We start from the raw sequence: 25,409 nt of genomic DNA on the forward strand, positions 1-25,409 counted from the left end.
GATAAAAAGGGTCAATAATTCATAGATTTGAGCTGTGGCATACTTCAATGAAGATGGCATTAAGCAGAGATAATGAAACAGTAAAAACTAAAAACTAGATTTCAATATACAATAAAACTGTGGGATATCTAAAAAAGTAATTTGTAGGAGAAGGATAGATACAATTGTTTTTCTCATCAGTTTATTTTCACCTTGGATGTACTTTAAGGTGCCAATTAACGGTACAATCCCATGGCCGATCAGTTGTTTCCGCGGGAATCGATCAGAAACGATCAGTCGTGCACATTAATGGCCAAATTCATGCTGAGTCAATAAAATCAATGGTATCATTAAAAAAAAAAAAAAAAAAGATTATTTTTATTTATCTCTGGAAGAAGAATAGGCGGATTCCGACACACAATTCAAAGCCATTTTATTCAACACAACATAAATGATTACAACAGCATAAAAAGAACACCTGTGTCGACAGCTGTTTCATGAGTTTCCACGCCTCCTTATGCTGGGAATACACGGTTCCTTTTTTAGGTAATTAGATGGTTTGATAGATAATTTCCGACATGTCCGCTCTCCCTTTCGATTCTTTCGCCGCTAGATTTCTGATAGAAGTGAATGGAAAAAGATAAGAAAAAAGAGTGGAAGATAAGAGAATCGACTGCAGAATCGAGCGGTAAAAACGATCGTGAGGAAAAACGTACTGCAGAAACGAACCGTGTATTCCAGCATTAGGACACTAAGATTTTATTTATCTGATCGAATTGGTTAGAGGCAATTCAGCCATTAAAGAGAACTTGAGGTGGGTGGGTACTAAGAATGCTATCAGCACACAGAGGCTGGATCTGCATATACTGCCCAGTCTCTGTTGCTATACTGTTCCCCCCTGAGCTCCACCTGCGCTCTGCTTGCCCCCCATAAATCAAACGCTGAGCTGTCGACACACATCTTGTCGCAGTCAGCTGTTTACCTCAGCATCTTTCAGTCTCGGCGCTTCCCCGCCTCCTCCATACCTCCAGTTCCTGCCCGCGTCCCTTCCCTTCCCGCTGATTGGAGGGAAGGGACGCGGGCGGGGACCGGAGCTATGGAGGAGGTGGGGGAGCGGCAGAGACTAACAGATGCAGAGGTAAACAGCCAGCTGCGACATGCTGCATGTCGACAGCTCGGTGCTTGATTTATGGGGGGCAAGCAGAGCGCAGGGGGGGCCCAGGGGGGGGGGGGCAGTATGGCAACAGAGGCTGGGCAGTATATGCAGACTCAGCCTCTGTGTGCTGATAGCATTCTTAGAACCCACCTCGGGTTCTCTTTAATGGGCGTGAGCAACCGTTTCAAATCGATAAGAATCAGTCGATCGGCTGCAGGATTGTACTGTTAATGGGCACCTTTAAACCCCACAGTTCCCATGCTGAGTCCCTCGAAACATTTTCTACAAGAGCTTGTCGAATATTTTTCTCATGGCCACACTCCCGCCGCGTACAAACCAGGCGCGTGCGAGTAGAATGAAGCTAATAGTACACAACTATTTTCCTCTGCGTATGCGCGCTTCATTCTGCTGCACATTAGCAGACCATACTAGCGCATGCCCAGCACAGATAAGCTTGAATGGTCACAAGGAGAAGGGGGTCATCATTAACAAACTGTTCCTCTCCTCTGCTAAATCCTCTCTATCACTGCGGCTGTCCTAAGTGCATGCAGGGGTGCAATATAAAGTTTGCACCAGGGCCCGTAGCTCCTTAGCTATGCCTGTGTCTCACAATAAATTTAATACATGCTAGTTTTCAAAAAGGGCTAGCCTAGATACTTCAATAATGTTGAGGAACATTGTGGTGGTTCACATAATCTCAGCCCCCCAGAAGCTTTGTCTGCTTGACAAGAGCAGGGTAGATTTATCAAGAGTGGTGCAGACTGCAGAGAAAACTGGAGAAATGGCGGTATACGGTAAGCAATAGCATGTTTAAGCAGGACAACAATGTTTAAAGGGAATTCAAATTTTGCTGAGAATATCTCATTGTGGCTGTATATAATGCAATGATTTAAAGTGTAACTGTCGGGCATAAAATTTTGCACCTAGGGAACAACTAGATTTTCACCTAAGAAGATCATTAGCAGTACTTTTTGCTAAGGCATTATATTATATTTTCTTAATGCTGATTGGAGGGAAGGGACGCGGGTGGGTAGCGCCGATACAGAGGAGGCAGGGGAGCGGCGCTAACAGACACGGCATAGGTAAACATTGTGCTGGCGTGTCGCTAGCACTGCGGAGGGTATAGCAGCACGCAGGGGGGGACATGGAGGCACACCATGGGGCAACAGAGGCTGGTGTTAGTGTGCTCAACCAGCCTCTGTGCCCCACTAACATAATTAAATCCCACCTCGGGTTCTCTTTAAATGGCAGGCAGCAACTGCAGCCTACATATTTCTGCCAGTACAAGCTCCCTTTAAAGTACACCTAAAGTGAGAGGGATATGGAGACTGTCATATTTATTTCCCTTTAAACAATGTTAATTGCCTGGCTGTCTTGATGATCTTCTGCCTCTAATACTTTTAGCCATAGACCCTGAACATACTGTACCTCCTAACGTTTTGAAGAATGAAACAGGGACACTTTAAGACACGCCCTGCCACACCTCTAACCACACCCCTCATTATGCATACCACAAAGAATTCAGAATCAGAAGCAAAAGATTTACAGTAGTTTCATCATTCAAATTAAGATGGGTCCTTTCTATCATTAGTTTTCCTTCATTTTATCATTTGAAAATAAGACATATATCAATTTAAATAATGGGAATAAAATTTAGAGTCAGTTAAACACATTATTTCAGTAAAAAAAAAAAAATACATATATTTACACAGACCTGTACATCAGTCTTGAAATTGGGACACATGAGGAAGAGGGATTTAGTTCTCTAAAAAAGTTTTTAATCAGGATGTTACCATTTATTGGCTAAGATAGAAGAAAAGCAGTAAGCTTTCAGCTATGAAGCCTTCCTCAGACTGATTCCTGTATATGATATTTTACTGATGGCTGACACCGCACTCTAACACTCTACTGTTCTCTGAAAAAGGGACAGTTGGGAGCTATGTCTGAACAAGCATGCAGATCACATGTTTCTAACAAAAGTCTGACTGGATTAGCTACTTGCTTGTTTCAGGTGTGTGATTCAGACACTACTGCAGCCAAAAAAAACAGCAAGACAGCCAGGCAACAGGTATTGTTTAACAGAAAATGAATATGTCAGCCTCCACGTGCCTCTCACTTCAGGTTCCCTTTAAAGGGAACCTTAGCTAAACTAATAAAAAAGAGTTTAATTTTCCTGGGGCTTCTACCAGTCCCCTGCAGCCACCCTGTGCCCGCGGCGCTCTGGAACAATGCTCCGGTCCCCCACAGTAGCTAAGTTTAGTTTTCGGCGCTTGCCTGCGCATATGCAGGAAGAGGAATCTCATTGCAGCATTGTTGCATCATTGAGCATTGTTGCAGAGCGGCGCGGGCACATAGAGGGCTGCAGGGGGCTGGTAGAAGCCCCAGGGAAGTGAAACTAATTTTTTTTTGTTTAGCTAAGGTTCCCTTTAAGGCTGCTGTTGTTTACGCTGGCTCAGTATTGCTGCTCCTGGGAATGACAGTGCAGCTAATAATCTTCTCAGGATCTTTCCTTACAAAACTATTGATTTCTGCCAAGAGCCATGCAGTCCCCAGCTTTCCACACAAAACTATTTTTCTACATCTCTTCCTGTCCCTTTACTATATTTATGCTTAATTCAATCACTTTTCCTGTCTGAAGATGCAGAAAAATAACTTATACGTTTTATAAAGCTTTAGCTGATCTACAAAATCCATTTCAGGCTGCAAGTTTAACAGTCGAAAGACTGAAAATACATTTGCCGAGTCCGTTCTCTGTCTGCATGTCGCATTAATGGACACAATCACATTACATGGGGAATGGGCTGATCTTTGCAGGCAGGTCAGATTGATTGGAGGTGACACCTGGGTCATGTAGGGGTTAATTAGCAGGTATAGTGAGCAGGCGTGAAAATTAGAAATACGTAAAAGGTAATTTGTGTCGTTGGGCCATAAAGGCTACATTCTCGGTGGAGAAATTAGAACAAAATTATAATCAGCCATGCGATGAACGCAGACTGTGTTTAACCGGTTTGCAGCCAAATGAAGAAAAACTTAATTTGGCTACAGAGCTGAATTTTTCCTGTCGCTGGGGAAGTGTGCCTTCTCTAGCCTGGCAGGCTTGGCAGGGTATGCAGAGTGGGCAGCAGGGAGCTTTTATAGTTACCTGTTCGGGGAAATGAATCAGTATCTTCTTTCCTCCACTGTGGTGGAAATGTAATCCCGACATGTCTTTTGGGTTCCGATCACATGATGTGACATGTGATCGGGACCCAGAGGATGGTGTCAGCAATACAGAGCCACTTAGGGGTGATGGAAGAGTCTCTTTCACCACCACTTTTCCACCACCGAGTGGTGCTGTAACCCTGACACCATCTCCTGGATCCAGGGTCAGATGTGATTCGGACCCAGAAGACATGTCGGAAGCACAGAGCCGTGGGTGGAGGAATTGAAGAAGCCGATCCAGCTGCCCTGAGCAGGTAACTATAACTGCTACCTGCTGCCCGCTCTGTGTAGCTGAACTAGGCAGCCAAACGAGATAAGCTGGCAGAGGTCAAAGTGCAGAGCAATTTTCAAACAAATGATCATATTTGAAACTGCTAAAAGGTTAAAACAAGGACTATTAGTGCTTTGATTTTCCTCTATCTTTAATTGTTAATTCAAACTTAGCTCAAGTAGAACACATCCAACCAATCATAATGCTCTTCATTGAGGCCCTCTTGGGATAGGTCACAGTTTGCATGATGTTTTGAAAAAAAGGGTTCAAAACCTAATAAAAAAAAAAAGGAAAATAAATTGAACAGCCAACTTTATTTGAGTAGCAATACCAAAGCTTAGTACACACATGCAATCTTGATTGGTCAACAAGTGGTCAATTTTCTTCCTTGTAGTATAAGGGCCAACTGATTTTAAATAATATGATTATGGAGGTAAGCTTTTATATTACATATAGTTGGTAAAATTGGCCAATCATTGGGCAATCAAGGTTGGATGTGCATACTTGGCATAAGGAATACTGGTTTGGCACCTGGATAGGCTAGACCCTGGTACACACATGCATTTTTGATTGCCCAATGATTGGTCAATTTTACCACTTCCATGTAGTATGACAGCTTAACTACACAATCTTTTCATCGTATTCAAAATCTGTTGGTTCTCATGCTACATGAAAGTTGTAATATTGGCCAGTGATTGGCCAAAGTGATTGACGGCCCCCCACGCTGCAAACAACCGCTATACCTGACACCTGACTCCTCCCCATCCTGCACACTGTCACTGCACAAAACCACTCCTCCTGACACTTGACTACCCCTCCTTGCAAACAACCACTCCTCCTTTCACCTGACTTCCAGCATGCACACATCTGCCTACCCCCACCTTCCAACCTCCACCACAACCTACCTACACATGATTGCTTGTCCTGACACCCCCCCCCCCCCCCCCATCCTGCAAACAATTGTTCCTCCTGGCACACCCTTGTTTCTTCCTTCCTTTGAGAGATCTAACTTTACTTACTGCCATGTGCCTAAATCTAACGTCTAACTTCTCCCATCCTGGGCAGCATAGACGTTAGATTTAGGCACATGGCAGTAAATTTTCTTTCACCATGCTGGTGGTATGGTGGTATAGTGGATAGCACTCATGCCTTAAAGCACTGGAAAAGGTAGACAATGTTCTACCAATTTAGTGATAAACTGCACCAAATGCCAACATCAGCAACCAGGCAAATTTCAACTCTTCAAGTAGGACACTTGGCAGGGGCTTCCTTTTCACTTGGTTCCCCCTCTACTTGATAAGAATTCTACCTCGCTTTACTCTTTGCCCACAACTGATTTGGCAGTTGGAAATCCTGCTAAGTCGAAGAGACCAAAAGATGAGAGGGATCCATTTTACTCATCAGGAGCACTGGTGGCAGATGATGATTCAATAGATATTTAAAACTGTCATTTCTGAGCATTAGCACACTATATATATATATATATATATATATATATATATATATATATATATATATATATATATATATATATATATATATATATATATATATATATATATATATATATATATATATATATATATATATATATATATATATATGCACAGTAAATCACTGTAGGCATAGTAGAGTGTAGACATCTTTGCTATAGTTTCCCTTAATGAGATTTGCAGCAGAGGACTTGAATTTGCATTTGGTTTATAATTAAAGGATAGCTCCAGGCGAAGAGTTACATTTCAGTCCACTGAAACACATATATGAACTGTTACCTGTCAAAAAATGTACATTAATAGGAATATTGTTGTAAGTCACCTAGCCTTACTTGGCTGATTTAAATAAGGAATGGTATTTACATATGCTTGCAACAGTTTTCAGCATCCATTCCAAAACCAAAAACTAACTGATGCTCAACCTGAACCTTCACTTTAAAGTAAAACTAGCTAAATACTTTCCCATAAAAACCATCAAAGTGTAGAACAAGTAGCCCCTGTCCGACCATAGTAGTGGTGTATTAATGCACCTTGCTGCTTTTGTTTTAAGAAAAAAATAAAAAAAGGACCACTGCATAATTAACCTGAGGGGAGGGGAAAACTGTACACAAAATGGGAGGAGGCACACTAATGTAGTATGAAATGGGTAAATGTTGGTAATCAAACAGTTGTATTTCAGGTGGGAGGTTTAACCATTTCACCTCCAAGGGTTTTTTCCCTTAAAATTCCAGAGCAATTTTCACCTGTCAGCGCTCCTTCCATTAATTTGCCTATGAGTTTATTACTGCTTATCACAACAAAATAATCTATATCTTGTTTTTTTTTATGTATTTTTTTATACTAATTTTTTTTTTTTTTTTTTTTACAAAAAATCTTTGGGGGTAACTATTGGGCAGTGTGGGAGGTAAGGGATTAATTTTAGAAGTAAAAAAATGTAGATGTAGATGTAATTTTACTATTTAGCCACAAGATGTCCTCGCACATAACTTCCTTATGCATAGTATTACTATGCAAAAAGGAAGTAATGTGTGGATATGTAAGTATCATTTTTGTGAATATAATAGACGGCTGCGGTCATTAACACGAGGACTTAGATCAATGAATTAATTGATCTCCTGGCTATCGAACAGTGCCAGTATTGATCGCGGGAGCACGTGGGGAGAGGGCGAGTCGGAAAGGACGTAGTAGCTACTTCCCTGCATGGAGATATGGTATTTTGCAGGGACGTAGTAACTTGTTCCAGGGGGGAGAAGTGGTTAAAGATAATAATCTTATTGGACACAGTGACATATTTTGCAGGACCTGCCCACTTCCTCAGGTCTACAGTACAATGTCTTATGCAGGCGCACCAATGGGGGGCCACGAGGACAGATTTGAGAAACACTGGTCTAGGGCCAGTTGTAAATGGAAGTATGCATTAGTGTTGGGCGAACATCTAGATGTTCGGGTTCGGGCCGAACATGTCCGCGATGTTCGGGTGTTCGACCCGAACTCCGAACATAATGGAAGTCAATGGGGACCCGAACTTTTGTGCTTTGTAAAGCCTCCTTACATGCTACATACCCCAAATTTACAGGGTATGTGCACCTTGGGAGTGGGTACAAGAGGAAAAAAAATTTAGCAAAAAGAGCTTATAGTTTTTGAGAAAATCGATTTTAAAGTTTCAAAGGGAAAACTGTCTTTTAAATGCGGGAAATGTCTGTTTTCTTTGCACAGGTAACATGCTTTTTGTCGGCATGCAGTCATAAATGTAATACATATAAGAGGTTCCAGGAAAAGGGACCGGTAATGCTAACCCAGCAGCAGCACACGTGATGGAACAGGAGGAGGGTGGCGCAGGAGGAGAAGGCCACGCTTTGAGACACAACAACCCAGGCCTTGCATGAGGACAAGAAGCGTGCGGATAGCATGCTTTGTACCACCATGCAGTCATAAATGTAATAAAGATAAGTGGTTCAATAAACAGGGACCACGCGGCAACGCTAACCCAGCAGCAGCACACGTGATGGAACAGGAGGAGGCGCAGGAGGAGAAGGCCACGCTTTGTGAGACACAACAACCCAGGCCTTGCATGAGGACAAAAAGCGTGCGGAGAGCATGCTTTGTACCGCCATGTAGTCATAAATGTAATAAAGATAAGAGGTTCAATAAACAGGGACCACGCGGCAACGCTAACCCAGCAGCAGCAGCAGCAGCAGCACACGTGATGGAACAGGAGGAGGCGCAGGAGGAGAAGGCCACGCTTTGTGAGACACAACAACCCAGGCCTTGCATGAGGACAAAAAGCGTGCGGATAGCATGCTTTGTACCGCCATGTAGTCATAAATGTAATAAAGATAAGAGGTTCCATAAACAGGGACCACGCGGCAACGGTAACCCAGCAGCAGCAGCAGCAGCAGCAGCACACGTGATGGAACAGGAGGAGGCGCAGGAGGAGAAGGCCACGCTTTGTGAGACACAACAACCCAGGCCTTGCATGAGGACAAAAAGCGTGCGGATATAGCAGCAATGCTTTTTGCCGCCATGCAGTCATAAATGTAATACAGATGAGAGGTTCAATAAACAGGGACCGGAAACGCTAAACCATCCCAGATGTTCATCGGTCATGTTACTTGGTTGGGGTCCAGGAGTGTTGCGTAGTCGTTTCCAATCCAGGATTGATTCATTTTAATTTGAGTCAGACGGTCTACATTTTCTGTGGAGAGGCGGATACGCCGATCTGTGATGATGCCTCCGGCAGCACTGAAACAGCGTTCCGACATAACGCTGGCTGCCGGGCAAGCCAGCACCTCTATTGCGTACATTGCCAGTTCGTGCCAGGTGTCTAGCTTCATGCCCGGTTTCAGGTCCAGCGGTGCCAGCCACAAATCCGTCTGTTCCTTTATTCCCCTCCAAATTTCCTCCCCTGTGTGCTGCTTATCCCCAAGGCAGATCAGCTTCAGCAACGCTTGCTGACGCATGCCAACAGCTGTGCTGCACTGCTTCCACGATCCTACTGCTGCTGGTGCTGGGTTAGCATTTCCGGATGAGGTACAGCTTTGAGATGCGTTGGAGGAGAAGGAGTCAGAGAGGTAGGTGCTGCTGTTGTTATCCAGCTGTTTGCGGCGTGGGCAACACCCGCGCCGTAGCAGGTGAGGAATCGCTGCCAGGCTCCACAAGGTTCACCCAGTGCGCGGTAAGGGAGATGTATCGACCCTGGCCGAACGCACTCGTCCAGGTGTCAGTGGTGAGGTGAACCTTGCAGGCAACGGCATTCTTCAAGCTTCGGGTTATTTAGCTGACCACGTGCTCATGCAACTCAGGCACTGCAGAGCGCGCAAAGTGGTAGCGGCTGGGAACAACGTAACGTGGGATGGCCACTGACATCATGCCCTTGAAGCTGTTTGTCTCCACCACTCGATATGGCAGCATTTCGCAGGCCAGAAGCTTGGCTATGCTGGCTGGCTGTTACTGCCACGGCCCGGGGGTCATTTGCTGGCAATTTCCTCTTGTGCTCAAACATCTCAGAGACAGACAACTCAACCGTAGCGCTGCACACCGAAGGGCTGTTGGTTGTTGTGTTTGATGAACACTGGGAGACCTCAAGAGCACTAGTCCGGAAAGTGACAGTGTCAGCATCGTCTGATGTTTGTGAATGTTGTGAACCACGCAATGGCTGGGCTACTGCTGCTGCTGAGGCGGGTCTGGTGGTGAGTCTGGTGAACCCAAGGGAGGCAGTGTTGCTGGTGGTACCCTGTCCTGCCGCGTTTGCCCACAGAGTGGGATGTTTGGATAGAATGTGGCGGCTCATGCTGGTGGTGGAGAGGTTGTTAATACTTTTCCCCCTGCTCAGGCGGGTCTTGCACACCTTGCAAATCGCCATGGTAACATCCTCAGTGCAGTCTTCAAAGAAAGCCCAGACTTTAACTGGCTGAGGACTCGGACCTCGTGCGTGATGTGCTGGTGCTGCTTAACCCACTGCTGGACGCTTGAGAGGTCATCCAAGTAATTATCTGGTCCTGTTCTTTTGGATCTGTGAGGGTTGTTGTCCTGGACAACATGGGCAGTATTGAGTGGGTTTTCTTGGGTGCTCCCCTGTGGCCTGTACGTGAACCGTCAGGGGAAACACCTCTTCCCTTGCCCCTCCCTCTTTCACCGGATTTCTTCCTCATTTCACTTATCCTTAAAGTACACGCTGACTGGCAGCAGTACAGTGGCAGTACAGAAATGCTATACAGTGGTGGGTGAGCGGTGTACCACTATTGTCAGCAGTGACACAGAGCACAATGCTATACAGTGGCGGGTGAGCGGTGTACTACTGTTCCCAGCAGACACAGAGTGGAAGTAAACACAATGCTATATAGTGTGGCTGAGCCGTGTACACAGAGTGGCATTAAACACAATGCTATATAGTCTGCTATATAGTCACCCCGAACAGGGTGATGTTCTGCAGAACCCAAACAGTGGCAAACACTGTTCGCCCAACACTACTGGGAGGGAACGCAGATTTTAGTACCTAAACACACGATACAACATGTTTTCCGGGGTCGGACTCTGAGGCACATACAGATGGTCCCGATCATCATCCTCATCATACAACTCTTCTCCTGAGTCTGACCCACCCACCACCTCTGCCACCCCAACATCCCCAGACACAGACCCCTCATCGTCCTCAACATTAACTTGGGATGCTGGCCTGAGCCAGACCTCCTCCTCCACATCAGGCCCCATCATCTCCTCAATGGCAGCCCTCATTAATCGCTCTGGCGACGGACTGATGGACACAACGTTCTCCTCCGGGGAGGGCTGCTGCTGACCACTGGCTGCTGGGGTGGATGTTATAGCTTGCGTGGGGCGTTGGCTGTTGCTGTTGTTGGGAGTGCTGCTCACAGCGGAGGTCTCTGGGGAACTCATGTTGAGCTCATATAGTGGTTGACGGTGAGTGGAGTATTACTGATCCCAGCAATATACACACTGACTGGCAGAGTACGCAATGCTATATAGTGTGGCTGAGCGGTGTACACAGAGTGGCAGTAAACACAATGCTATATAGTCTGGCTGAGCGAGCGGTGTACTACTGTTCCCAGCAGAATCAGAGTGGCAGTAAACAATGGTATATAGTCTGGCTGAGCGGTGTACACAGAGTGTCAGTAAACAATGGTATATAGTCTGGCTGAGCGAGCGGTGTACTACTGTTCCCAGCAGAATCAGAGTGGCAGTAAACAATGGTATATAGTCTGGCTGAGCGGTGTACACAGAGTGTCAGTAAACAATGGTATATAGTCTGGCTGAGCGAGCGGTGTACTACTGTTCCCAGCAGAATCAGAGTGGCAGTAAACAATGGTATATAGTCTGGCTGAGCGGTGTACACAGAGTGTCAGTAAACAATGGTATATAGTCTGGCTGAGCGGTGTACACACAATGCTATATAGTCTGCTATATAGTGTCAGTAAACAATGGTATATAGTCTGGCTGAGCGAGCGGTGTACTACTGTTCCCAGCAGAATCAGAGTGGCAGTAAACAATGGTATATAGTCTGGCTGAGCGGTGTACACAGAGTGTCAGTAAACAATGGTATATAGTCTGGCTGAGCGAGCGGTGTACTACTGTTCCCAGCAGAATCAGAGTGGCAGTAAACAATGGTATATAGTCTGGCTGAGCGGTGTACACAGAGTGTCAGTAAACAATGGTATATAGTCTGGCTGAGCGAGCGGTGTACTACTGTTCCCAGCAGAATCAGAGTGGCAGTAAACAATGGTATATAGTCTGGCTGAGCGGTGTACACAGAGTGTCAGTAAACAATGGTATATAGTCTGGCTGAGCGAGCGGTGTACTACTGTTCCCAGCAGAATCAGAGTGGCAGTAAACAATGGTATATAGTCTGGCTGAGCGGTGTACACAGAGTGTCAGTAAACAATGGTATATAGTCTGGCTGAGCGAGCGGTGTACTACTGTTCCCAGCAGAATCAGAGTGGCAGTAAACAATGGTATATAGTCTGGCTGAGCGGTGTACACAGAGTGTCAGTAAACAATGGTATATAGTCTGGCTGAGCGGTGTACACACAATGCTATATAGTCTGCTATATAGTGTCAGTAAACAATGGTATATAGTCTGGCTGAGCGAGCGGTGTACTACTGTTCCCAGCAGAATCAGAGTGGCAGTAAACAATGGTATATAGTCTGGCTGAGCGGTGTACACAGAGTTTCAGTAAACAATGGTATATAGTCTGGCTGAGCGGTGTACACAGAGTGTCAGTAAACAATGGTATATAGTCTGGCTGAGCGGTGTACACAGAGTGGCAGTAAACACAATGCTATATAGTCTGGCTGAGCGAGCGGTGTACTACTGTTCCCAGCAGAATCAGAGTGGCAGTAAACAATGGTATATAGTCTGGCTGAGCGGTGTACACAGAGTGTCAGTAAACAATGGTATATAGTCTGGCTGAGCGGTGTACACAGAGTGTCAGTAAACAATGGTATATAGTCTGGCTGAGCGGTGTACACAGAGTGGCAGTAAACACAATGCTATATACTCTGGCTGAGCGAGCGGTGTACTACTGTTCCCAGCAGACACAGAACAGTGAACAGAATGCTATATAGTGTGGCTGAGCGAGCGGTGTACCACTATTCCCAGCAGACACAGAACAGTGAACAGAATGCTATATAGTGTGGCTGAGCGGGCGGTGTACCACTATTCCCAGCAGACACAGAACAGTGAACAGAATGCTATATAGTGTGGATGAGCGAGCGGTGTACCACTATTCCCAGCAGACACAGAACAGTAAACAGAATGCTATATAGTGTGGCTGAGCGAGCGGTGTACCACTATTCCCAGCAGACACAGAACAGTGAACAGAATGCTATATAGTGTGGCTGAGCGAGCGGTGTACCACTATTCCCAGCAGACACAGAACAGTGCACAGAATGCTATATAGTGTGGCTGAGCGAGCGGTGTACCACTATTCCCAGCAGACACAGAACAGTAAACAGAATGCTATATAGTGTGGCTGAGCGAGCGGTGTACCACTATTCCCAGCAGACACAGAACAGTAAACAGAATGCTATATAGTGTGGCTGAGCGAGCGGTGTACCACTATTCCAAGCAGACACAGAACAGTGAACAGAATGCTATATAGTGTGGCTGAGCGAGCGGTGTACCACTATTCCCAGCAGACACAGAGTGGCAGTAAACAGAATGCTATATAGTGTGGCTGAGCGAGGTACACAGAGTGGCAGTAAACAGAATGCTATATAGTGTGGCTGAGCAAGCGGTGTACTACTATTCCCAGCAGACACAGAGTGGCAGTAAACAGAATGCTATATAGTGTGGCTGAGCGAGGTACACAGAGTGGCAGTAAACAGAATGCTATATAGTGTGGCTGAGCAAGCGGTGTACTACTGTTCCCAGCAGTGACACAATGACAGGGGGGACCCTGGCTAGCGTGGCTGGAGCGCGAACTACCCTGCCTGCCTACCCAAAGCTAAACCCACAGACAAATGGCGGAGATATGACGTGGTTCGGGTATTTATTTACCCGAACCACGTGACCGTTCGGCCAATCAGAGCGCGTTCGGGTCCGAACCACGTGACCCGTTCGGCCAATCACAGCGCTAGCCGAACGTTCGGGGAACGTTCGGCCATGCGCTCTTAGTTCGGCCATATGGCCGAACGGTTTGGCCGAGCACCGTCAGGTGTTCGGCCGAACTCGAACATCACCCGAACAGGGTGATGTTCTGCAGAACCCGAACAGTGGCGAACACTGTTCGCCCAACACTAGTATGCATATGCAATTAATTTTTTTCTCCAGAGTTATCTCCTAGAAGATAATTTTCATCTTCTCTTTAAAAAAACTTTAAAGCATTTAACAATTAAAAAAGTACCCAAACGTTGGTGATAAACTATCACAATTATTTTCTTGCTTTTTGGTGGTTTAAAAAGAATTGCATATGGGCCACTATCTTGAAAAAGTCAAAGCATATACATGCCCAGCATTTGTCAATCATTCTTTGCCTGTGTACATCCAAGTTTTCGATCTTACAAACTTGTTGCTGGAGGTCACTGATGTAAATTACTGATTATTTTCTCTCTTTTGTCGCAGACCAGTCATGGATCCGAAAATGGTTTCAACTTTTCACACATTGTATTAACTAGAAAATAGGCAAGGTACCTTCAAAGTTCTTGGTATCATTGAGAGGAGGTGGTTATCTTCATATCTTCAATCGTTTTCTCTTGGACAAGCAGCTGTGATTGTCTCCACTCTCTAGTCATGGACTACGACAAAGTGGCTGCCATGTATAGTCAGAGTGAGGAATTATTTTCCAGAAACTATACTTTTCCCTCAAACTATACCTACAGTGACTACGAATTTAACGATGATAAGGATGTAACCAAAACAAGGACATTTTTTGCTGCAAAGATAGTCATTGGAGTGGCGCTAGTCTGTATTATGCTTATTTGTGGAATTGGAAACTTTGTTTTCATAGCAGCCTTGGCAAGGTATAAAAAACTGCGAAATTTGACCAACCTGCTAATAGCCAACCTAGCTATTTCCGATTTTATTGTAGCCATAGTCTGCTGCCCTTTTGAAATGGACTATTATGTGGTAAAGCAGTTGTCTTGGGAACATGGCCACATCCTGTGTGCATCCGTCAATTATCTCAGAACGGTTTCACTTTACGTTTCGACAAATGCTCTGCTCGCAATAGCTGTTGACAGGTAAGGTCACATACATTTATGCAGATAACTGCCTTCATCTGTGTTGTAATAATACATTGAATAGTTCAGCTGTATTGCAGAAGGCTTATCGTTTCATCTGAAATCTCATGATAAGGGGTGGTGTATAGGGTGTGTCAGGTTTAACTCAATATACGCAGTAAAAACAAGTATCTATCACCTAATACAGCTTTCAGTCAGGGTCTGTTTAAACAAAAAGTATATATATATATATATATATATATATATATATATATATATATATATATATATATATATGTATATATATATATATATATATATATACAGTGGGTTGCAAAAGTATTCGGCCCCCTTGAAGTTTTCCACATTTTGTCATATTACTGCCACAAACATGAATCAATTTTATTGGAATTCCACATGAAAGACCAACACAAGGTGGTGTACACATGAGAAGTGGAATGAAAATCATACATGATTGCAAACATTTTTTACAAATAAATAACTGCAAAGTGGTGTGTGCATAATTATTCGGCCCCCCTTTGATCTGAGTGCAGTCTGAGCACTCATCAGGCAATAGACATTGCCTGATGAGTGCTAATGCCTAAATAGAGTGCACCTGTGTGTAATCTAATGTCAGTACAAATACAGCTGCTCTGTGAGGGCCTCAGAGGTTGTCTAAGAGAATATTGGAAGCAACAACACCGTGAAGTCCAAAGAACACACAAGACAGGTCAGGGATCAAGTTATTGAGAAATTTAAAACAGGCTTAGGCTACAAAAAGATTTCCAAAGCCTTGAACATCCCACGGAGCACTGTTCAAGCGATCATTCAGAAATGGAAGGAGTATGGCATAACTGTACACCTACCAAGACAAGGCCATCCACCTAAACTCACAGGCCGAACAAGGAGAGCGCTGATCAAAAATGCAGTCAAGAGGCCCATGGTGACTCTGGACGAGCTGCAGAGATCTACAGCTCAGGTGGGAGACTCTGTCCATAGGACAACTATTAGTCATGCACTGTAAAAAGTTGGCCTTTATGGAAGAGTGGCAAGAAGAAAGGCATTGTTAACACAAAGCATAAGAAGTCCCGTTTGCAGTTTGCCACAAGCCATGTGGGGGACACAGCAAACATGTGGAAAAAGGTGCTCTGGTCAGATGAGACCAAAATGGAACTTTTTGGCCAAAATGCAAAATACTATGTGTGGCAGAAAACTAACACTGCACATCACTCTGAACACACCATCCCCACTGTCAAATATGGTGGTGGCAGCATCATGCTCGGGGGGGGGGGGGGGGGGGGGATGATGGATGGAGCCAAATACAGGGCAAACTTGGAAGAAAACCTCTTGGAGACTGCAAAAGACTTGAGACTGGGGCGGAGGTTCACCTTCCAGCAGGACAATGACCCTAAACATAAAGCCAGGGCAACAATGGAATGGTTTAAAACAAAACATATCTATGTGTTAGAATGGCCCAGTCAAAGTCCAGATCTAAATCCAATCGAGAATCTGTGGCAAGATCTGAAAACTGCTGTTCACAAACGCTGTCCATCTAATCTGACTGAGCTGGAGCTGTTTTGCAAAGAAGAATGGGCAAGGATTTCAGTCTCTAGATGTGCAAAGCTGGTAGAGACATACCATAAAAAGACTGGCAGCTGTAATTGCAGCAAAAGGTGGTTCTACAAAGTATTGACTCAGGGGGCCGAATAATTACGCACACCCCACTTTGCAGTTATTTATTTGTAAAAAATGTTTCGAATGATGTATGATTTTCGATCCACTTCTCACATGTACACCACTTTGTATTGGTCTTTCACGTGGAATTCCAATAAAATTGATGCATGTTTGTGGCAGTAATGTGACAAAATGTGGAAAACTTCAAGGGGGCCGAATACTTTTGCAACCCAGTGTGTGTATATATATATATATATATATATATATATATATATATATATGTACTCAGGTTGTTTTTAAAGACCGCATGTGGTAAAACTCTTGGTGAATTGTCATGCAGCTTTTTGGAAAATCTTAGTGAATTTGGAAAGATTAATAGTCTACAACGTCAAATGAGGTATAGGCCTGTATTCAATTCACTTTTTCCCATAAGTTTTCACCAAGAAGATAATTTTTCATCTTCTGTTTAAGATAAGTGTTTTAGTACTCATATGAAAAAGTACCAAAAAATACTGTCAAAATCAATCTGAGTATTTTCTTGCTTGCAGAAAGCTTAAAATGCATTTTATTGATAAGATGTGAAAATATCACCAAGGAGAAAACTTGACCAAATGTGTCTTAGTGAATTGAAGCCAATGGATTAGCTTAAATTCACAAAGACACGTTGGATAAAAATAAAAGGTCAGTAAAATACCTAGTTTTAGGCCCAGTAATCAGTTTAAAATGTTATGAACCTGAAAATTGCATTTTTGCTCTAAAACATTAAACAGAGCATAAAACTAATAGGAAAAAAAGATTGGTATTAAGTCACTGGAAGGCTTAGTGACACTTCACAAAAGCTAATTGATTAAATTTCAGGTTGCTTAACACATTTCCAGATTGTCTTGTAATCAAGCAATTGCTGAACAAACAATACAGAAGAAAGTTATCTGTATACAGAGTGATAAGGATAAGGACCAGAGGCGCCAAAAAGAGTAAAAACAATGCTAAGATTAAAAATTGGGGGGAGACGTACTCACCACCCATCCAACAGACCAAACAACAATAGAAACCACAATATTTGGTAAAAAAATCAGCAATTTATTGGTATCACAATGCAATCCACCTATGGTGGCAAGGATTCTTCCTAATTTCCTTCTACAGAGAGCGACATCTTATACCTGAGTGGGGTCAGGTTCTAATTCTCCCCACCGGCATATGGAGTGGTTGCCTAGGGGCAACCCATGTTTGTGAGTATAAACTCTTCCACTAATTTTGTCTCTATTTGTTTGAAATACCGCACCATTTGGGCTCTCGGTCTTTTGTTTTCGTTTCTGAAGTGCATCTGTATACAGAGGATCTTTAATTACTCTTCACATACAGCTCTCTAATGAATGTATCTATGGCAACTGCAATCTTGTCCATAAACTTATGAATGATGTGGAGGTTTGAGTTATTAACCCTTCCAGAAACATGAAAAACAGTCATATCCTATTGTCTTATTAGTTGTATTCTGTGTTTAATGTTTTAGGTCAGAGATGGAATTTCATACCACTTTAATAAACTGGGCAAATGTATTGAGCTTTATCATATTTTGGTTTGAGAACTTATTAGATTATTTTTGGATTTAGACCAGCTCTTCCAGCTGTTCCTCTCGCCATTTGTTGTAGGCATATTACCAGCTCACATGAGCAGGAGACGTAGTAAGAAGAATTCCATCTATGCAGATGGTGATATTCAGCTACAATATGCCACCGCTTGACACAGAAATCTTCCCGGAAATATGAATTAGATTACATTAGTTCCCACTTTTGAAAAGGCAACATTTCTGACAGAGCAACATGTGGTTATTCCAATATTCCTGTGCTCTGTATTGCAATTTATCATTATTTCAAGTTAATTTGACAAAATCTTATTCTTTCTGTCATTCGGGAACATAATGGATTCATGTTGGATCTTATCACAATCTGGTAAAATAACACTGTAGACTTGTGATACGAGAACAGAACATAAAAGGAAACAGGCAGATACAGACATCCCACCTTCTATCTCACTTTCACACCCTGTAGTCCAACATGTTTGACCTTTACAGTGATTGGGGGGTTTGCAAATCATTCAGAAACTAATTCCAGTCACAGAAATTGGACCATGTTGCTTTCCATGTGACTAGGCTGCACAGAGCTATTTCTGGCCATTTTGGTGCCCCAGGCAAAGCACATTTGGTCCCCTTATCTTGTAAATAGGAAGATCTACATTCATTCGTTTTGCAGGCACCAATAACTCATTGATTGGTTATATACAGAAATATTGTTGTTTCTGAAAATAAGTCTATAAAGAATATAAAGATAGTGTTGGGCGAACAGTGTTCACCACTGTTCGGGTTCTGCAGAACATCACCCTGTTCGGGTGATGATGGTGTTCGGCCTTTTAAGTTCGGGTTCGCCCCGAACTACTAAATGGCCGCCGAACAGGGCCGAACAGGGCCCCTGTTCGGCCGAACAGGGCCCTGTTCGGCCGAATACTGCCCCCCTATGGGGTCGCAGGCATAAGGGGGGAGCATGCCCCGATCGCGGGGGGGGGGTCGGAAATTCCCCCCACCCCCTCCGCTAGCGCTCCCCCCTCTGCCCGCTTCCCCATACAAAAGTTTCAGGAAGTACCGGTCCGGTGGTAGTGGGTGGCTGGCAGTGGGCAACACTGTGAAGTGAGTGACTGCGGAGGAGGAGTCCGGAGAGTGACGCGTTGAAGGAGGCCGGGCAGCGGGCGGTTCAGCAGTAGTACCGTACTACTGCTGAACCGCCCGCTGCCCGGCCTCCCTCAACGCGTCACTCTCCGGACTCCTCCTCCTCAGTCACTCACTTCACAGTGCCACCCACTGCCAGCCACCCACTACCACCGGACCGGTACTTCCTGAAACTTTTGTATGGGGAAGCGGGCAGAGGGGGGAGCGCTAGCGGAGGGGGTGGGGGGAATTTCCGACCCCCCCCCCCCCCCGCGATCAGGGCATGCTCCCCCCTTATGCCTGCGACCCCATAGGGCCCCCAAAAGTGGGATGTTCGGGGAGTTCGGGGTTCGGCCCGAACATGCCGAACATTGCGGCCATGTTCGGCGAACTTTCCCGAACATCCAGGTGTTCGCCCAACACTATATAAAGATCATTACCAGTGTTGCATGCAAATTTTTGCCAAACCTCGAAAAAAATACAATTTTCAATTTCAAGCAAATATTAGCAAAAACACATGCTATTTTTGCAATATGGTCAAAGGAAACACATTTTCCATTGTGAACATTTGTGAAAACCGCAAAAAAACATTATTTTTTATTGTGAAAATTTGTGTAAGAGCGCAAACATTGTTAATTTTAATGCAAAAAAATCATAAACTTATAAAAAAATTATTTTAAATGACATATTCACTGAAAAGTCAGATTTTACATTCTTTTCACAGGAATTAATGTGAAAAGAATATCAGCATTTTGGCTCGTCACTCATTATTACCAGAAAAATACGCCTCACCGTCCCAAACGCGCTAAACCTGAAGTGGGAAGGGGTGAATAAGATAGATTCTTACTGTACTTTTTGGTTTGGACTTTTAATGGTAAATACTGTTCTGCACCAGTGATCAATGATCACACCTAGGGCTTGACTCACTAAACTGTGATAACTCATATCACGGCCGTTTTGCGCACGTTTTTGCGTGATTGCAAATTTGCTCATGCAATCGTGAATTTTTGAGCGCAATCGCGAATTTTCACAATTGCGCACGCAAATTTGTGATCGTGCGCAAACCCGAAAATACGTGCGAATACGGCCGTGATATGAGTTATCACGGTTTACTGAATCAAGCCCCTGGTCTCTATATCAGTTAAACGTTCACACAGCTTCAGCAGATTTATATATAGACCGTAGGGTGCTCGAAGCAGTTAAGGCATTTATTGGCTTCAATCAGTGATACAAGGTGTTCATTTCAGCGGTCATCCTGGTTACAGCAAATCAGGAAAAGGAAAATGATTGCATATCTTGAAGTAGCGGCTTTGCAATCATAAGTAAGCATGAATAAACTGAGCTAAGCATCAGGGAGCTACAATCAGAAGTAAGCTAAACTAGGCTACATGTAAGCAACAGTAACAGAAGTAACAGTAACAGAAGACACAGTAAACCATAAATGTGGATACATATAGAAAACTCTTCACCCTAACAAGTGTTAATTAGTCACATCCCACTGTAGGTGGACTGTGGATGGATGATAGGTGTCAATCACCTTATCAGCTTTCTATTGGCTTCTGTGATTGAATGGTTGACGTCCTATCCACTGCCCAGCAAAGGAACACCAGGCTATATTTGGAGTTGTTCCGGTCCCCTATTCCCTGCTATTTCATGGAAACGGTTGTCTGAGAAAGTCCAGGAATGTGTTCTGGCACCTCCTGGACTGAACAACTTGTTATATAAGAACTAACTGATCTTGCTTCTCTACTAAGCAAGCTGTTCCCTTTGATCATCTATGTCCCCTAGAATAAATGTCTTAAGGGAGAACTCTGCACATAGTCATCTGCTGAAAAATTGGTTCAGAAAAATTGCTGAAAAATGAATGAGGGGTTTATTACATTGCAAGAACCTCACAGATTCTTCAACTTCCCCCAGTAGTTGGAAGCCTCTGGAGGGGACCTCTTTATCTTGTGGCCACACTAATGGCCGTAGACAAGCACATCCAGAGTTCTGTAAAATTAACAAGCTGACACATCATTGCATTCCAGCGGTTCTGGAGGTGTGTCTAGCTGTCATGGACTACAAAGGGATGATTTGCATATTCAGCAGTGCTGCAACGTGGAGCACCTGATATGCTCACTCCAACCCGAATAATCGCAAATACATCCTGTTTAAGAAGGTACATTTCTGTTTTGCATCAAGAGATCACAAAGTGGAGGTTTTAAGCCACAAAAAATGGTATTTAAATATTTTACAGTATTTACAGATTTACAGATAGAGGTCGCAAGTGGTAGAAAGGACTTAGGACATAAAAATTTATATACAATTTAGAGCTAGACTCAGTGCAAAATTCAAATACATCCACAGATACAGTAATTGCCCGTACAGCTATAGATTTTATAGTTTAAGGTAAAATTCTTAGAAAATTTTAAAGTGAACTTTACTTACCAATGTAGAGGAAAGCCTCAGTGGTGCAACAGATTTTGAACAGTAGGATAAGAGGTAAATCTACTTCTTTGCTTCTTTTTCATTGTTTAATCATTTTTACTATTTTTGGTGCCTCCTATAATTAGTTAACAATTTGCCACATTTGATGAGAAGGTTAAGTTTTTATCCCATATCCTAAGTGAACAGTTATTTCATGTTTTATTGTCTCTGATTAAAGGGAGCAGTAGGGTATTGTACCGTGTTAGCCATCAGTAAAAGCAAGAGTTTTAAATCAGGATGATACCATTTATTGGCTAACTAAAAATGAATAAAATAAGCAAGCTTTCGGCCTTGCAGCCTTCGTCTGGCTTATATCCTGTTAGTTTGCAAACTGGTGGTACAGACAGCTTATATACATGCAACATCAAAAGGGAAAACAGATATTTTTTTCAAGCATAAATACATGTCATTAAGATGCCTTAATTCACACAGACCATCGACCTGGGGTTAGAGGTTGTAAGCCAAGATAAGAATCCTTGTTTACTCCTTGCTCACATACCTGGGAGTTGAACTGACACAGAGGTATCGTAAATTCTTAGTTCACAAGTTCAGCTATAATGGCTGAGAAAAGTTCAAATGTCATCAGTCTCATACCAATATAGAAAGTTGTTGTCCTTATTCAAACCGTTCTGCACAGCTTTGAACCAATTTATAAATTTTGTTTCTGCTATTAATCGATCATTTGACGTTTTGAAGCCACCCTTCAGGGCAGTGACACGAAGATCATCCATGCTGTGTCCGTTGGACCGAAAGTGTTTGATTTGGTATCCTTAATAGTGTGCCTGTGTCCATTTATACGTTTGCGCAGAGTTTGTCCAGTTTCTCCCACGTACATAACATTGGGGCATTTAGCGCACATGATCAGATACACCAGATTGATGTAACCACAGGAAAATGTACCTTGTACTCTGTACTCCTGTTGTGAACCTGGTATCGTTACCCTGTCAGTGGAGTAAATGTGTCCGCAGGTCCCACATATTTTTTGTCGGCAGGGTGATGTTCCGTTTTGTTGAGGCCTATTCAAAGAACTCCTGACAATCATCTGTTTTAGATTGTGTGGTTGCCGATATGACAAGAGTGGAGGTTTAGGGAATATCGTTCTCAGTCTGTGATCCTTGTGTAAAATGGGATGTAGTTCCTTAGCAATCCTCCTGAAGATTTCCAGGTGTGGGTTGTAGGTGACAACCAAAGGGACACGTTCCTCTTTCTGGTTTTGCTTATATTTCAGGAGTTCAGTCCTGGGGATGTTGCTGGCTTTCCTGATTTGGGCCTCAGCCATGGGAGGACTGTAACCTTGTTTAATGAAAGTGTTCTTAAGGCGATCCAGGTGCTTGTCTCTGTCCATCCTGTCAGAACAAATCCGGTTGTACCTTATTGCTTGGCTGTAAATTATAGAGTTCTTAATGTGCTTAGGATGAAAACTGTCATATCTAAGGTATGTGGGACGGTCTGTAGGTTTGCGATGCACAGAGGTTTGTATGTTGTTACCCCTGATGTATATGGTGGTGTCCAGAAAGTTAATCTCTGTGTGAGAGTAGGTAAGTTTCAATCTGATTGTAGGATGGAAGGCATTGAAGTTCCTGTGGAACTGGAGAAGATCATCCTCACTTGCGGACCAGATGATTAAAATATCATCAATGAAGCGGAAGTAGGCCATGGGTTTTATGCCACATGCATTGAGGTATTCCTCTTCGATTTTGCCCATGAAGAGATTTGCATACTGTGGTGCGAATCGCGAACCCATTGCCACGCCCATCTGCTGTAAATAGAGGTCCTGTCCAAAAGTGAAATAATTATGAGTGAGAATGAATTTGATCAGTCCAGCAATAGGCTTTACAGGTATGCCCTGACCCTGAAGATATTTACGGCAGGCCGCAATACCATCATCATGGGGAATGTTTGTGTACAGGGACTCCACATCCATCGTGGCCAGTATGGTTCCCTCAGATACTGGGTCGATGGCTGTCAGTTTGTTCAGGAGGTGGGTGGTATCCTGTATGTAGCTGGGTCTTTTACAGACAAGAGGTTTCAAGATGTTTTCCAGCCACCCTGAGATGTTCTCTGTAAAAGTTCCACTCCCTGAGATTATGGGCCTGCCTGGGTTTCCCTCTTTGTGGATCTTGGGAAGCATGTAAAAGCAGGCTGTTCTAGGCTCTTCAGGGATAAGGGTCCTTACATGTTGTCTGATGTTTGCAGGCAATCTGTTAACCATCCTATTGAGTGCCATCCTGTAGCCTTTTGTGGGGTCCCCCTGTAATTTGGCATAGTGAGCGGTGTTGGATAATTGTCTTTGTGCCTCCTGGATGTAGTCACTGGTGTTCATTATGACTATGGCACCACCTTTATCCGCTGGTTTAATAATAATGTCCTTATTCTCCTTAAGGGATCTGATGGCCTGTCGCTCCTGTGGTGTTACGTTCTGGGCCAGTGTCTTTCTTTTACTCAGGATCCTGTCAGATATTCTGCGTCTGAATTTGTTGATGTATTTATCCAGGGTCAGGTTTTCTCCTTCTTTGGGGGTCCATCTTTTTTTCTTCTTTTTAGAACTGGTGCTTTTTGGTCCATTATCCATTGTATCACAGGCTTCCTTATCATGGTAGTGTTCCTTGAGTCGCAGCTTTCTGAAAAATTCCTCCATATCTCCACAGAGTGCAATCCTGTCTATGGGTCTTGCAGGGCAGAATGACAGGCCTTTGGAGAGTACTGACATTTCAGCTTCAGTAACCTAATAAGTGGAAAGATTCATTACACCTGTGGGTTGCTCTTTTTCTGCTGCTTGTGCATCCAGGCGTCCACTCTTAATTCTAAGTCTCTGAAGTTTTTTATTTTTGTTGTTAATTAGGAATCTTTAATCTAATGATTAAAGGGAATGTCCAAGCAAAGTAAAAAAATGAGTTTCACTTACCTGGGGCTTCTACCAGCCCCATGCAGCCATCCTGTGCCCTCGTAGTCACTCACTGGTGCTCCAGTCCCCCGCTGGCAGCTTGCCGACCTCGGAGGTCGGCGGGACGCATTGCGTACATTTTTACGCATTAATGGTTCAATGCACACAAATTTACGCATTGAACCAGTAACGCATAAAAATGTATGTGTTAATGTTCCTGCACTAGCGGGAATGCGTAAAAATGTACGCAATGCGGCCCGCGGACCTCTGGGGTCAGCAAGCTGCCAGCGGGGGACTGCAGCAGCAGTGAGTGACTACGAGGGCACAGGATGGCTGCATGGGGCTGCTAGAAGTCCAATGTAAGTGAAACTCATTTTTTTATTTTGCTTGAACCTTCCCTTTAACCACTTGCCGACCGCCCACAGCCCATGGGCGGCGGCAAAGTGGACGCCTAAAGGACCGCAATACGCCTTCAGGCGGCGCGTCCTTTAGGCATGCCGGGGGAGCGATCGCGTCATTGATGACGCGCGCTTCCCCCGGCAACTGGCTCCGCCCACCCGCCGTAACATCCCGCCGGCCATACGGAAGCGTCGGCGGGATGTTAACCCCGCGATCGCCGCTACAAAGTGTATAATACACTTTGTAATGTATACAAAGTGTATTATACAGGCTGCCTCCTGCCCTGGTGATCCCAGTGTCCGAGGGACCACCAGGGCAGGCTGCAGCCACCCTAGTCTGCACCCAAACACACTGATCTGCCCCCCCCCGCCCACTGATCGCCCACAGCACCCAGCACCCCTCAGACCCCCCCCTGCCCACCCCCCAGACCCCTGTTTGCACCCAATCACCCCCCTAATAACACATCAATCACTCTCTGTCACTATCTGTCAACGCTATTTTTTTTTTATCCC

General features: G+C 44.1%; 1 protein-coding gene across 1 annotated transcript in view; it reads left to right on the forward strand.

Annotated features, from left to right (window-relative positions):
* PROKR1 (prokineticin receptor 1) overlaps window positions 1-25,409 on the forward strand; it is a 60,596-nt gene that overhangs the window by 4,628 nt on the left and 30,559 nt on the right. The window contains exon 2 of the mRNA XM_068279594.1: window positions 14,178-14,794. Coding sequence (XP_068135695.1) covers window positions 14,346-14,794 — 449 coding nt within the window. The 5' untranslated portion in view covers window positions 14,178-14,345. The remainder of the gene's footprint in view (window positions 1-14,177; window positions 14,795-25,409) is intronic.

Source organism: Hyperolius riggenbachi, chromosome 4 (genome assembly GCF_040937935.1).
Source record: "Hyperolius riggenbachi isolate aHypRig1 chromosome 4, aHypRig1.pri, whole genome shotgun sequence".
Taxonomy (NCBI): Eukaryota; Metazoa; Chordata; class Amphibia; order Anura; family Hyperoliidae; genus Hyperolius; species Hyperolius riggenbachi.